The sequence below is a fragment of the Geotrypetes seraphini genome, chromosome 1, assembly GCF_902459505.1.
Source record: "Geotrypetes seraphini chromosome 1, aGeoSer1.1, whole genome shotgun sequence".
In the NCBI taxonomy this organism is placed as follows: domain Eukaryota; kingdom Metazoa; phylum Chordata; class Amphibia; order Gymnophiona; family Dermophiidae; genus Geotrypetes; species Geotrypetes seraphini.
The window spans coordinates 490,743,445-490,759,760 of NC_047084.1; the positions used below are offsets into that span (position 1 = coordinate 490,743,445).

A 16,316-nucleotide genomic window follows, 5' to 3' on the forward strand; every position below is an offset into this window, starting at 1 on the left:
ACAAAATGAAGAAAGTATGGAAAAAGCAACAACAACAGCCAAAGGCCAAGTAGAAAATAATATGGGTTGAAGGTAATGCCGACTGGATGAAGTCCAGAAAAAAGCACTTCTTCGCTCCACGGAAAATGAAGAACTGAGGAACCAAGAGCCTACATCAGGTGCATGGTGCGGGCAATCGTGAAGTTTCTTAAAATTTAAAGTAACAATTCACTTTTAACACTGTCCATTTGGGCTCCTTGGATGACGTCACCCAAATGTGAGAATACGCTGCCTGCTTGTCCTAGGATAAACAGATTTTATTTTTTAGTGCTGGGCAGTTGGGAGACAGAGAGTAGGTGTGTTCTGTGCTAATCAGATAGCACAGCTACATCACAGCATGCCAACCAATTTGTGTGTGGTTAAATATGGGAGCTCTTAGCACCTACAAAATAGGTGGAGGGGAGGGGCTCAAGTGCTAATGCTCATGAGCCAATAAGGAAATTAGCACATGGCCATTAATAGGAAAATGGGGCCATTTTACCACTGAGCTAAAATTGACCTCAGCGTGTGGAAAACACCTGCATTGAGCATGGTGCTGGCCAGTTTTTAGTGCACCTTGGTGAAAGGGTCCTGTGCTGGCCCCATTACATAGAGACAGCCTTTGCTGCATAAATGTTCAATGTAGTTTTATGTTTAGATATCTGAGTTATGTGGAATGAACTGAGACCCTGTATTTCTGTGCTTCTCAGTGATTAGCCTGTATAGGCATCTGTGCTGTTTTCAGTGCCTGAAGTTTGTTGTGATGCCTGCCTCTGGCGTGCTTGGAAGAGCAGAATTCCCCCCTGCCCCCCACCCAACCCTGCCTGATCTCTGAGGAGAAAGGAAAAAGACAGAACAACTGACAGAGCTGATCCTTGGCTTCCAATGTGTCTGAGTGCCAAAAACATTCCACATTGAGACAACTACCCCAGCTGCTTTATTTCTTTGTTAAACATAGAAGGCCATAGTGTTTTTACCACATGTTGGTGATTGATATCTGGGACTGTGAGATCCATTATGCCTACTGATGTAACTTCTGTCTTTGGAACTTGTGTCTGAGTACATCTTTTATTAGCGATTGACGGCTCTCTCTGGGAGAAAATTAAGGTGCACGAAGCAAATTCATTCTGTATGGGCAGAATCCTGATCCAGCTTAATTATTACAAGTGACCTGTTGATTATTTAATTTTCCATCAATTATTAAATATGAATTCTTGATTAAGGATTTGGAATCTCTCATTAATAGAAAACAGTCTCAGTACACCCAAAGGTTTATCTCTAAGGATATGCTAAGTTCAAGAAGAGGCCTTAAAAGGCCCCATGGCTTTTCTCCATGTCTCTGTGATTAAATCCAAGTCAAACTCTAGATCCAGGGAATTAATAAACATAGTTTTCCAGATGCTATCCCTTTTTCCCATGCCTATACACATTTTTTAAGTTTCATTTACCTAAGGACTTTCTCCATCTATCCTCATTATTTCCAGATCATATTTTATAACTGAGCTTTTAAATCAGTGGTTCCCAACCCTGTCCTGGAGGACCACCAGGCCAATCAGGTTTTCAGGATAGCCCTAATGAATATGAATGGAGCAGATTTGCATGCCTCTCACTTCCATTATAGGCAAATCTCTCTCATGCATATTCATTAGGGCTAGCCTGAAAACCCAATTGGTCTGGTGGTCCTCCAGGACAAGGTTGGGAACCAGTGTTCTAAATCACTTTACCACCTTTATTCATACACAGTTCAACTCTAATCCTGACACCCAAGTTAAACAAGCCAATGCAGTCTAAAAGATTCTGAGACAGCCTGAATAGTAGTACAAATAACAGTTGATCAAGGGTTGACTGTTCAGGGCTTTACAATCAGCTGCCAAGAATCAGAGACTCAACTAGGGGCCAGACAGTTATTTGAAATATGATCGTCCAGCTTTGAGCAAAGACCAGGAGTCTCATCTCTGTGAAAGTCCCCTTTGATTATTGATCTGGGAAGGCAGATGCTGAGGGAAAGACTGGGTATCAGAGCAAGTTGGCTCTGATTTAAGACTCCAAGTTCTGCTGGCAGAAAATGTGTCGTACCTTGGCAAAAGAGTAAATGATGCTGATGACAGAAAGCAGCCAACAAGAAAGCAGACAGACTAAAGGTACAGGTAAACCAGATAATTTCACAGGCAAGCTGATCCAGAATTCAACTGAGATTCTGGCTGGTTCTTAAGGACCAAACCAAGGCTGAGTCGAATTATACCGAGACAAAGAAAGCATGAAGTCCTTATTAGAAATAAAATAAACTTTAATGAAATATTTTCTAGTCTTTATGCATGTCTGTAACTTGATTTATGCTATCTCAACCAGTTATTTATTTTTCCTTGGTCATCACCTGAGTTGAGTAATTGTCACTTGTGACAAATCGGCTGCTAATAAACGATTTGTCTTTAAGAAAAGGGATAGGAATATCTTACCCTTATGCAGAAGAGCTGACCAGAATAGCATGCTAGAACCTGATATCACTGACTACCACCAGTGCACCAGAGTGAATCAGAAAATAACATGCAGGAAGACTTTGTTCAACCTAGAGCAGGGGTGTCACAGTCCCTCCTCGAAGGCCGCAATCCAGACAGGTTTTTAGGATTTCCTCAATGAATATTCATGAAATCGATTAACATACAATGAAAGCAGCGCATGCAATTGAGTAATACAAATAGATCTCATGCATAGTCATTGGGGAAATCCTGAAAACCCGACTGGATTGCGGCCCTTAAGGAGGGACTTTGACACCCCTGGCCTAGCGTTTTTGCCAATCCAGTTAAAGGATTAAAACTCAAAATGCACTCTGCTTCTGTAAGGCAGAGACAGAGAAACACTGTCCCTGAGAAACACAAACAGCTGAGGAGAGAGAGCAGTCCCATCCCCCTATCAAGGCTGAAGGGGTGGGGCTATGAGCTCCATAAAGAGCAGAGAGTGAGAGAAGCCGGCAGGGCAGCAGCTGTACAAGGAGCAACCCCAGCCAGCCAGACATCAGCAATGGAGATTGGGAGATGGAAGAAATCCCTTCCTTTCCAGTGGAGCAGCAGCTTGAACACATGGAGTTTGTGAATACTCCAGTCAGGGCAACAGAGCCAGGAACCTATGCTGAGGCCATGGACATAAGTTGCTGTAAAAGTGAGTTGTAAGGATTTTGAAGTTGCCAGTGTTTGTGCTAATGTGGTTTTTGAATTTTTGGGTTTGAAAATTGCTGCTATGGAAAATTGCCTGCTAGGAGAGTGTTTTAGTTAAAACCAGTAATGGAACTTGGAGGCTGTTTAAACTGCATAAGAGAAAAGCCCCGAAGTATATTTTTCCTGATTACACTGCATTACGTTCTGAGCTGAACCAGCTGAGAAGTGGTTGGCTTGGCAACAGCTGAAGAATGGCTGCTTGTTTAGAACGGCACAGTTCTTACTGAAGTGTTCTGAGGATAGTAATCCTTCTCTGAGGTCTATGGGAGTATTCAGGGCATGTTGAATGCAAAACTGTTTGTGACAATTTCTTATGCTGCTTGTGGGAAGAACTCCATTTTGAAACCTTTTCTGTGGGACTTACAAAGTTACTTAATTAACCTGTACACAAGGCAGTCCTGGTGAAGAGGACTATAACTTAAAGTCCAGGAACCAGCAATTGAACTTTCTACTATTCTGACTTTTACAGAGAGCCTGTGTTTATTAGCTATTGTTCTTTTGTGCTTCTTGTTTTTTTCTGGAAATTATTTTGAAGTATTTTTTTGCATTGCAAGACAGTGGTGAGCTTTAACCACAATCTGGCTTTTGGCCAGAATAAAAGCTGGAAACCTGTTTTGTTGTCCGAGTCCTTATTCTCTCAGAAGGAAAGGGAATACTTAGCTGCAGCCCTAATGTGGGCAACAGACGACAGACTTTAAACCTGAAGGGTTCCCTAAGTCAGAGGGGACCACGCCAGCTCAGTATTCGTTAGTCACAGGGCCCGCTGCGCTATCCAGGGGTACAGACTGTAACACTCTTCATTCTTTCTTACCTTTACCTTTCTTTTCTTTGACGTCATTATCTTTCTGCCTTCTTCCTGTTCTGTGTTTTTCAAATGCCTTTTTGTTTTGTTTTTGGCACTCAGACACATTGGAAGCCAAGGATCAGCTCTGTCAGTTGTTCTGTCTTTTTTCTTTCTCCTCAGAGATCAGGCGGGGTTGGGTGGGGGGGAGAGGCGGAGGAATTCTACTCTTCCAAGCACGCCAGAGGCAGGCATATCAACTCTAAGTTGAATATTCTTATTGGTCCCCTTCTGCCTTATCAAAACTCTCCTCCCCTTCCCTCTTTCCTCAGTCACTCCATGTCGCCACTCTCCTTAAACCCAATTAACCCCTTTGTCTTCTTATCTTGCTTGGCCTACCCAATTTCACCCCTCTTTCTCCTTCACTGCTCACTAAACCTCTTATCCTGCACATCCTTAGCTTTTGGCTCAAATATGTATCCCTTTGGCCTCACAATGTTCTTTCCCAACACTACATTAATAGCAATGCACTGGCATCATTAGAAGACACAGATTGCAGCTGTGGAAAGTGGCACCATCCCAGTTTGGGCAGAGGAGAAGAGGCTGGCAGATGTTAGGAAGAGGATACGAGGATAATTTCCGCAGCTGTGGCAAATGTAGCATGCTGCAACAGTGGCTGTAGATGTGTATGTCTGGTAACCATAGAAGCCAGTTCTGTGGGTGCTGTGGGTACTTGAGCACCCCCAATATTGAGGGGTAATTTCTTTTGGGTTTAGCACCCCCAATCATTTTGAAAAGTTGGCTGCTATGCTGGTAACTAGGAGCTGCATGATTGCTGGCAGCGGTATTTGGAAGGGTTTTGAGACGACGCAGCAGTGGCATTTATGGGGCTTTGAGAGGCAACAAATGTGTGAACGTAAATTGTATGCTATCAGTTGAAAGGGGTATGTGACCCCTAGCAGCAGCTAGGGAGCAGGTGAAACCCTGGCTCTCCTCCCAATGGTTATGGTGGCTGACTATTCAGTCACTTAGATCGCATCTGGATTAGTTTGCTGCACAAACTCTGTGATAAATTGCATATACCTTATTTGGTTATACATATAAAATACCCCCAATCGAGTCACCTACTTTTTTTTTTTTATCCCAATACCTTTGTTTTACCCATTTTGTCTAATTATCCCAGCTGCACATGTCTTCTCTGTTGCCTATTAAGATGTTTCATTTGAATTGTACTGACATTGTTAGCATCTTATTTGTGTTATGTATAATCTCAGCATACACTGATTCTTATAAATTGCCTTGTAAGCATGGAGGCATTCCCTTGTTTTGTACATGTAGTTTCCTAAAATCTTTAAACAGTCCGTCCACCGTTCCAAAGCTGTATGAGAGTTTATAAATTGCACGCTGATCGATCACTTGTATCTTATTCTGTGATGTTAAAGCACTTTTCAGTATGTTTTAATTCTCCTGTATCTTTTCTCTCAGAGATTTGTGCTGGATTGTTGCTCCTTCTTCTATTCCTAGACATTTACAGTATATACAGCTTTCTGTTCAAGTTTCTTCATGTCAGAGTCATTTTCCAGAGAGAGACTTTCAGTTTTTCTTAATTTTTCTCTTAGGAGGGTTGACTTTCTTAGCTCATTTGTCCAAGACAACAGTCATCTTGATGTCATCTGGCTACCACATGTAGTTCTGCTAAATGTCATATGAATGTTCTCCTGTGCTGTTTAATATGTACTTATGCATATTATAGAGCTCATTTTCAAAAACAGAAAAACGTCCAAAAAAGTGGCAGGTGGACATTTTGGGGCAAATTCTATAAATGGCATTCCGATTGTAGGCAGTGGTAGGCATCCTACCTCTGTCAAACCAGCCAATTGGGACACTTTTTTTTTTAACCCTAAGGAGGGTTGTCTACATTGTAGGCGTTTTCGCAAGCCTAGGGAGGTGTGGGCGTGGTTTCACCTGGAAGTGGTCTTAGACATGCTAGGACTGTGATAGATGATAGGTGCCTGCAAACTGCTGGTCTACATTTCAATTTTAAAAACGTTGGCAGGTGGTTGTCCACAACACATTGGGGGTACATCTGAAAGTCTTGAGTCCATGCAGTGTTTATTCTGGGATATGGGACTTTTCTACAGTGACAGTGTTGCTATTCTGGGCTCCGATATTATTATGAATAGTTCTTTGTCTAATAGATGTTGGCATTGCCATCTAGAAGTAGGAACTTTAGATCATTTATTGTTTCATTGCCCATGTATTATGAATTTTTGGAAATCAATTTGGGACCAAATTAATAATTTATTAGATAACCCAGTGGCATTATCCTATGATACTGTGATATTTGGTATGGAAATGAGAGCAAAAAGTCAGATTTCTGCGAATAACAATAAATTACTACTTATAATGACTGGTGTTGCCATTCAGCAAATTACATATAATTGGAAGGAATGGAGAAGATTAAATTACAACTTCTGGAATTCTTTATGCCATATCTATAAAATAGAAAGGTTTATTGCATTACAACGGGGATATTTTAAGAAGTTTCAGGATGTGTGGAAACCATTGACAAAGTATTGTAAAGATTAATTTGGATTTGTTTCCCTTATATTTATCAACTTAAGGTATAGGGAGGGGGGAAGTTTATTATTATATGTTTTATATGATAATGGAATATATGGGAGGGAGGGATGGGGAAGGGATAAGAATTTATGAAATATATCAATGATTGTTTGTAAGTGATGTATTTATTGTTAATATGAATGAATATATTTAACACTTAATGTATTTTTGAAAATTAATAAAGAATTAATTTTTTTAAAAAATTTATGAATAAAACAATCCTTAAAACAGTTACAAAAGTGAAAATACTGGGAGTTATGTTAGATCAAACATTGAATTACCATGAACAAATTAGCACACTAGTAAGAGCCTGTTTTTATAGGCTAAGAATGATTAGATCACTATCAGCTTTTCTCGATGAATCAGCGCTAAATACTTTAATACATTCACTGGTAATATCAAAAATTGATTATTGCAATGCCCTATATAAAGGAGCCTCTTTAAAAGAAATGCGTAGAATCCAGATCATTCAAAATACCGCAATAAAAATAATTATGAAAAAGAAAAAATTTGATCACGTAACACCACTTTTAAAGGAAAAACACTGGCTACCAGTAATCCATAGAATCACTTATAAGATAGCTCTACTTACTCATAAAATACTCATAAATAAAGCCCCGGCATTTCTAGAAAGATATTTAATATCATACTCCCCATTAAAATCTTTAAGATCAGAAGACAAAGCCCTATTAACAGTTCCTTCTTTAAAAGTTATATACTCTAGGAATATATAACTTAGGAGAGACATGATTTTATCTGTTTCGGCCCCCCAAATCTGGAACTTACTTCCACTTAATTTAAGAGAAGAAAAACTATTGAATAAATTTAAAAGTCTCCTAAAGAGCTGGCTTTTTAAAGACGCTTTTTAATAGATCACTCTCACTATATTTTTGGGTAGGATGATGAGGAGGTTAGTGAAATATGTGGGTATGTGTCTCCCATCCTGTGTGCATTAAACCTATACCCGATTTTATTTTTTGTTTTATTTTTTTAATATTGTAATTTAAGTTGCCCTTTTCCCTAATGTTTTAATGTCAATTAGCAGTATATGTGATATATGTGGATTTTATTATTTTATCTGATTTTTATCTCATGTAAATCGAATTGAAATGAGATTTTGCGATCTAATCAACGCATTTATTAAACTTGAAACTTGAAACTCCCCTGGGTCTCTAATTTTGCTTCCTGTTCAGTGTTGTTTGTCAACAATACTTTCTACTCTATTGCAGAATCAGGTAGCCCCTGCTTTTCTGTATGGATTATTGGCCCTTCTTTCTTGCACTGGGCTGGACATGGAACTGTGGTTCATCCTGGAGGTCTTCATCTGTATCTTGTGTTCTTGGGAGTTTGTATTTCATGGTTTGTATTTCATGGAATACATGGGATGTCTTGGAGTGAATTTCTGCCACTGTTGTACAGACTCTGGATCCAGTCAAAAAGGCTGCAACTAGTCATCATCTAAGCAACGACCTTCGATCTTGGACCTGCAGATGCTTGATCACCACAGGAAAAGATGACCTTCAGCTTATGGATTGGTTTCCCATTCCTAGACTGAGCTTTCAGGATAATAGTAGTTGCACTGATCAAGATCAATAGGCAAATTGGATTATGGCTTCTTCTTGAGTTGGGTGGTCTACAGATCAGGTATATGTGGGCTGATGTCACTTGTACCAGTCTTTTTGGTCATGACAGGATCCACCTATCTGACATTGGGCTTGATTTAATGTGGAATGATTTTCAAGAGTTTATAGAGCCTATATGTCAATTATGTTATGTTCAGCCAGCAGTTTTGTTACTTTGTTAGGTCCCCGTGGTGGTCACTTAAGCTAATCTGGGCCCTTTGGGGCAGGGTGTAAGTGGATTTTCATGGTTTTCACCTGCTGGTGGAAAGTACTGTATGCATGAAGTGAGTCAAGTGACCTGGTGGTGTGGCATGGAGGTCTTTGCTGGTTATATAAGCCCTAACTGAAATGGCAAGGCATTGCTACATGGTTTCTTAGCTGTCATGGCGAGTAGTTTTTCAAGTTCAAGTTCCTGTTTAGTTATTCCAGCAAATTCTATTTATAGCTTGGGTTTGTGTTCTATAACATTTGCAAAGTTTAAATATTTGGGTTTTTGTTTTTTTTGTTTTTTTTTACAATAAACCAAGCTGAGGCAGAGTTATAATTCCATTCAATTATTATGCTTTTTATTGCAGTCTGTTAAGCCTACTGTGACTCCTGGGTCACAGTAGGCTCAGGTAGACTAAGATGTGTGACACAAAAAACACCTACCCTCACAATTGTTGCCCCTACAGAATTCCTTTACTCCATTAGAGCATTATGATGATCCAGAAAAAAGAACTGAGGTGGAATTAGAACCAGTGAAGGTAGCTCGAGAAGTAAAGCACCCCACAGCACAAATAAAAAAGCCTAATCCAGAAAATTATTGCTGCTAGGGGATTCCATTATCAGAGGCATTAACCTTGGAATGCAATTCAAGGAGCCCAAAATAGTGAAGTGTCTTCCAGGATCCTCAGCTACCAGCAGTACCAGGATTCTGACATGGATGTTATTATCCACTTGGGAACAAATGACCTGATCAACAATACCCCTGCTTGTAACAAAGAAAGCTTTTCAAGGGCTGGGGGAGGGGCTAAAACCTTTCATAATGACTGTAGCCTTTTCAGAAATACTACTACTACTTATAATTTATATCGCACTGAAAGGCATATGCAGCGCTGTAATGCCTACTTATGGAAACTGAGAGGAAAGATTACAAAATACCGAGAACTTCAATAGGTGGCTCAGAGCTTGGTGTCATCGAGAATAGAGTTGCACGGGGACAGAAATCCCACCCATCCCTGCCAGGATCCTCTCCGTCCCCACCCGTCCCCGTCAGGATCCTCTCCGTTCCCACCCGTTCCCGCAAGGATTTACCTCCATCCCCGCCCGTCCCCATAAAAAGCAGCAATTACTTCTGACAGGATCATCAATTCCACAGTTTCTTTTGTGTTTGCGCTGCTGTTTTCCTTGTGGAATCTCTTTGGTGGAACCCTTGTTTTTGTTTTCTGTTCAGGTAATTAACTTATAAACACCCTCTTTTACTAAGGCTGACATGTCCATTATACGAACCCTGCTTCCAAAGCCTTCCAGCCCCATGGGAGTCCCGTTGGCTAGAGGGGGGTCCCCATGGGAGTCCCGTGGGCTAGAGGGGAGTTCCTGTGGGAGTCCCGTGGGTTAGGGGGGATTCTCGCGATCCCCGTTCCTGTGCAGACCTCTAATCGAGAATGCTTTAAGTACATAGGATGATGGGGCAATACATGGAAAAACAAAAGTCTATATTGTAATGATGGACTGCATCTTACTATGGCAGAAAAAAGAATCCTTGCTGAGAAATTCAGGCAATATGTTTCTAGGCATTTAAGCTAGAAGGTGGGGGTGGCTTATGGATGGCCACCCCCCAGCAAAAGACAAGATGTCACAGTAGTAAAGATAGCAATGTAGACAACAATCTTAATAATTCACTGCTTAGCAATGCAGTAGGAAGTGAGACTAACCCAAAAATGAGACTACCAGTGAAATATAGCTGGAAAGCAATGATCACAAACACTCGCAATCTAAGCAACAAAGTTCATGATCTGCAGGTCCTGATGTTAAAGGCAGACTTGGGTATTGTTGCTATCATAGAGACGTGGTTCAGTGATTCCCATGGATGGGACGCAAACATACCGGGTATAATATTTTTAGGAAGGCTAGGGATAGCCGAAAAGATGGAGGAGTAGATCTCTATGTGAAGACCAATATCTGAGCCACTGAAATGCAGGAGCCCTGGAGAAAAGAAGAAGTGATATGAATAGCTTTGAAAAGATAAGATGGAACTTCTATCTACCTGGGTGTTGTCTACAAACCTCTGACACAATCACAGCAAATTGATAAAGATCTGGTTGCAGATATCCAAAAGTTGGGAGAGAAAGGGGAGGTGCTGCTGCTGGGTGATTTCAACCTGCCAGGTGTGGATTGGAAAGCTCTGTCTGCAAAACTGGAAAGAAGCAGAGAGATTGTGGATGCCTTTCAAAGTGCTCTGCTCAGGCAAATGGTGACAGAACCCACGAGGGAAGAAGCCATGCTGAATCTGGTGCTCATCAATGGGGAAAGTGTTTCTAGCATCCAAATTGGTTCCCACCTGGTTCGTAGTGATCATCAAATGGTTTGGTTTGCTACAACAGCTAAAGTGGAGGGCAGTCACACAAAACTCAATGTCCTAGGATTCAAATGTGCAGACTTTAGTAAAATGGAGGAATATCTGAAGAAAGAGCTGATAGGATGGGAGGATATAAGAGAAGTGGAAAAGCAGTGGTCCATGATGAAAAGAACAATAAAAATGATTACTGATCTTATGTGAGGAAAATAAATAAATGCAAGAGAAAAAGGAAACTGATATGGTTTTCTAAAGAAATGGCAGAGAAAATAAAGGCAAAAGAGATGGCATTTATGAAATACAAAAAAACTCAAGAAGAGGAACATAGAAAGAAATATTGGATGAAACTGAAAGAAGCCAAGAGAGAAATATGTCTGGCAAAAGCAGAAGAGCAAATGGTTAGAAATGTAAAAAAGAGTAACAAAATTTTTTTTCAGGATGAAGGCAAAAACTGGAATTGCAAGACTGAAAGAAGTTACAAACAGCTATGTGGAGAGTGATGTGGAAAAAGCAAACTTGCTTAACAAATACTTCTGCTCTGCATTCATGGAAGAAAATTCTGGAGAAGGTCCACGAATGGCTGGCAAAGATACACATGAGAATGGAGTGGAAACTGTACCATTTACGGAATAAAGTGTTTATGAACAACGTGAAAAATTGAAAGTGGACAAGCCATGGGACCAGACAGGAACCATCCGAGGATACTGAGGGAGCTCAGAGAGGTTTAGGCAGGTCTTCTTAAAGATTTTTTCAAAAAGTCTTTGGAGACAGGAGAGGTTCCATGGAATTGGAGAAGAGCGGAGGTGGTCCCTCATCACGGAAGTGGTCACAGAAATGAAGCGGGAAACTATAAGGCGGTAATAGGAAAAGTAATGGAAGTATTGTTGTAGGAAAGGATAGTGAACTTCCGAGAATCCAATGTGTTACAAGACCCAAGGCAACAAAGTTTTATTAAAGGTAAATAGTGTCAAATTAATCCGATTGAATTCTCTGACTGGGTGAAAGGAGGGTTGGATTGAGGAAGTGCACTAGATGTAATTTACTTAGATTTCAGCAAAGTCTTTGACATGGTTTCTCATAGGAGACTCTTGAATAAACTAGACAGACTGAATTTAGGACCCAAAGTGGTGAACTGGATGTGAAACTGGTTGACAGACAGATGTCAGAGGGTAGTGATTACTGGAATTTGCATGGAGGAAGAAAAAGTGAATAGTGAAGTGTCACAATGATCAGTGTTAGGGCCGATTCTGTTCAATATATTTGGAAGCGACATTTCTGAAGGGTTAGAGGGTAAGGTTTGTCATTTTGCAGATGATACCAAGATTTGTAACAGAGTGGACACCCAGAGGGAGTGGAAAAATGAAAAAAGATCTGCAAAAGCTAGCAGGATGGTCTAATGTTTGGCAACTAAAATTCAATGCAAAGAAGTGTAAAGTGATTCACTTGGGGAGTAGAAATCTGAGAGAGCTGTACATGCTGGAAGGTGAGAAGCTGATATAGAAGGATTGGGAGAGGGACCTTGGGGTGATAGTGTCTGAGGTTCTGAAGGTGACAAAACAGTGTGGCAAGACATGACTGTAGCCTGAAAGTTGTTGGGCTGTATAAAGAGAGGCATAACCAGCAGAAGAAAGGATGTCATTGATGAGGCCCCACTTGGAGTACTGTGTTCAGTTTTGGAGGCCGTATCTGGGTAAGGATGTAAAAAGACTTGAAGCAGTCCAGAGGAAAGCGACAAAAATGGTATGGGGTTTGCCCCGAAAGATGTATGAGGGAAGAGAAGGGACAGGGGAGATATGATTCAGATGTTTAAATACTTGAAAGGTATTAATATATTAATATAGAAATATATTGTTTCCAGAGAAGGGAAAATGATAAAACTGGATTGCAGGGTGGCAGATTAGGAAATTCTGTTTTCACGGAGAGAGTGGTGGATGCCTGGAATGCCTTCTCGAGGGAGGTGGCAGAGTTAAAAATGGTGATGGAATTTTAAAAAAGCATGGGATGAATAAATAGGATCTCTAATTAGAAAACCAATGGCATAAAACAAACTAAGGCTGATACTGGGCAGTCTTGCATAGTCTGTGTCCCGTATATGGCAATTCGATTTAGGACGGACTGGAGAAGGTTTTGAAGGAAGCTCCAGTGACAGGATGGTCAGAATAGGCTGACAACTCCAGTAGTGGGAACCTAAAGATGGAACTGGGTGGACTTCTAGAGTCTATGGTTCAGCAATATTCAAGAAAAAAGACAATTTAACCATTAATGTGTAATGCATGTGATTATTGGGCAGACTGAATGAACTGTTCAGGTCCACCTTGGGGGTTAGCGCCCAAGAAAAGGATCTGGGTGCCATTGCAAACAATACGATGAAACCTTCTGCCCAATGTGTGGTGGCGGCCAAAACAAAGCAAACAGGATGCTAGGAATTTTTTTTTTAAAGGGATGGTTAACAAGACTAAGAATGTTAATAATGCTCCTGTATCACTCCATGGTGTGACCTCACCTGGAGTACTGTATTCCATTCTGATTGGCTTATCTCAAGAAAGATATAGTGGAACTAGAAGGGGATGAAACTCCTCTCGTATGAGGAAAGACTAAAAAGGTTAGGGCTCTTCAATGTGGAAAAGAGACGGCTGAGGGGAGATATGATTGAAGTCTACAAAATCCTGAGTGGATCAGAATGGGTACAAGTGGATCAATTTTTCACCTCTCAAAAATTGCAAAGACTAGGGGACACACAAAAGTTACAGGGAAATACTTTTAAAACCAATAGGAGGAAATATTCCAGAGCTTAAGAATAGTTAACCTCTGGAATGCATTGCCAGAGGTTGTGGTAAGAGCTGATAGCGTAGCTGGTTCTAAGAAGGGTTTGGACAATTTCCTGGAAGAAAGGTCCATAGTCTGTTATTGAGAAAGACATGGGGGAAGCCACTGCTTGCCCTGGATCAGTAGCATGGAATGTTGCTAGTTGGGTTTTGGCCAGGTACTAGAGACATGGGTTGGCTACAGTGAAAATGGGCTACTGGGCTTGATGGACCATTGGTCTGACCCAGTAAGGCTAGTCCAGTGGTCTCAAACTCAAACCCTTTGCAGGGGGCCACAGTTTGGATTTGTAGGTACTTGGAGGGCCTCGGAAAAAAAATAGTTAATGTCTTATTAAATAAATGACAATTTTGCACGAGGGTAAAACGGTTCATAGACAACCCCGCGAAAGACAAAGGCGCGCGCCGACAACTGAGCGCAAGACGGAGGCGCGCGCCAAAGAAAATTACAGTTTTTAGGGGATCTGACGGGGGTTTTTGTTGGGGAGCCCCCCCAGTTTACTTAATAGAGATCGCGCCGGCATTATGGGGGGTTTGGGGGGTTGTAACCGTCCACATTTTACTGTAAACTTAACTTTTTCCCTAAAAACAGGGAAAAAGTGAAGTTTTCAGTAAAATGTGGGGGGTTACAACCCCCAAACCCCCCAACGCCCCCACAACGCGGCGCGATCTCTATTAAGTAAAGTGGGGGGGTTCCCCCCACACACACACCCCTGTCGGAGCCCTAAAAACAGTAATTTTGTACGGCGTGCACCCCCGCGCTGCGCTCAATTGTCTGGGCGCGCCTTTGTCCCGGCGCGCTTTTGACCTGACACCGGGTAAAACTCTTTATAGTTTATAAATCTTTCCTTTTGGCTAAGTCTTAATAATAATATTGTAATTTATAGCTAAAGAGACATAGGATCAGGAAACTGTTTTATTTTACTTTTGTGGTTATGATAAACATACAGAGGACTTCAAAATAGTACCTGGCATGCTGCATTTAGCCCCTGAGCCACGAGTTTGAGACCACTGGGCTAGTCTTATGTTCTTTATCTGCTTTCATTTACTATGTTACTATAGAGAGGCTCTGTAGGGTTATTGCAAGAGGTTTGTGTAGAAGGACAGTCACAGCTACCATGTTCATGTGCATAGTACACATGTAAATGTTAGCCCTTAGTTTACAGAACCTGCCCTGTCACTGCAATAGTAGCCAGGAGCACAGAGGTATGAGTAAAATATAGTAGCAATAGTGGTGATGGTGTATGGATCAGTAAATGCAATGGTAACTGAAGCTTTCTGCTGCTAAAGGGGGAATGCCTAACGTGACCATTATTTTTTTCATCAAAACGGGACATCTATTAATTGTCAGTCCCGCCCCCCCCTCAAACCCGCCCCCAATTTCTTCCATTCATTTTTCATGTACACATAATATCTTATTAATTCATAATGGTAACCATAAAATTAGAAAACACAAAGCACACTATCCGCAGAGAAAATGTTAATTATCATTTATATTTAGGGGTTTTTCAAAGATGTCAAGGCAGATGACTTTAAAATATGCAATGTCACCTCAGTAACTATAGAAAAATAGACAAATATAGTGCAAAATATAGACAGCAGATATAAATTCTCAAAACTGACACATTTTGATCACTAAATTGAAAATAAAACCATTTTTCCTACCTTTGCTGTCTGGTGATTTCATGAGTCTCTGGTTGTGTTTCCTTCTGACTGTGCATCCTTTCTTTCATTTCTTTCTTTCTGCACTCAGGCCCAACAATTGTCCCTTTCTATTCCCTCCCTCCTTCCTTCCTATGTCTTTAGTGCACTCAGTGCCTCCTTCCTATGTCCTTAGTGCCCCTAGTGCCTCCTTCTTATGTCCCCCTCACTGCCTTCCAGCCTTTGTCCCACCCCTCCCCCTATGCCTACCTGCCTGCCTGTCGTGCCAAAGCTTGCCTGCCTACCTTCCTCCCTCTCTGCCACGCTGATTCAACCCCCCCCCCCCCAGGTCCATCGCAGGCGCTGCTTCTTGACACCCAGAAGCCTTCCTCCTGACGTCTATTCTGATGTCGGAGAGGAAGTTCCGGGCGATTGGCTGGCCCAGAACTTCCTCGCCGATGTAAGAATTGACGTCGGGAAGAAGGCTTCTGGGCGTCAAGAAACAGCGGCTGCAGCAGACTGGGAGGAGGGGTGTTGAATCGGCGCTGGAGGGAGTTAGGCTTTAGCATGGCAGGGAGGGGAAGCGATCACTGGTCCGTTGTCCCCGCACACAGCTTCGGGACGCTGTCCTGAGAACGGGACATTTCAGCATCCCGAAACAGTGGGTCGGGACAGCGGGACGGTCGGTCCAATTACCTTAGGAATTCCCCTCCCTCCTGCTCTTGCCTTGAATCCTTTTTCTAACAGGCTTGAATATTCCATTTGCATCTCTGCAAACTATCATCACAGCATCCAGTTTAAAAGTTCCACACTAAAGCATGCAGGATAGGTCGTCATGGGGAACCTCACAGCCAGTTGGCTTTTCAGGATATTCACAACGAATTACACCAGGAACAGGCGGAGCTGCCGAAAAGTTCTCAGCCCAGCCAACAAAGTTGGGGCAGTTTCCATGGAGGCCCAGTGATTTTTTTTTCCCCACTTTTTTTTCGTTCTGTTGGAAAAATACGGAACGAAAAAAAGTGGACCATCACTGGATTAAAG

At 41.6% G+C, this 16,316-nt stretch overlaps 1 protein-coding gene across 1 annotated transcript in view; it reads left to right on the forward strand.

The window, feature by feature from the left end:
* The first annotated feature begins 3,060 nt into the window (after window positions 1–3,060).
* Window positions 3,061–16,316, forward strand: part of RORB (RAR related orphan receptor B) — a 257,317-nt gene continuing 244,061 nt past the window's right edge. The window contains exon 1 of the mRNA XM_033956277.1: window positions 3,061–3,174. Coding sequence (XP_033812168.1) covers window positions 3,096–3,174 — 79 coding nt within the window. The 5' untranslated portion in view covers window positions 3,061–3,095. The remainder of the gene's footprint in view (window positions 3,175–16,316) is intronic.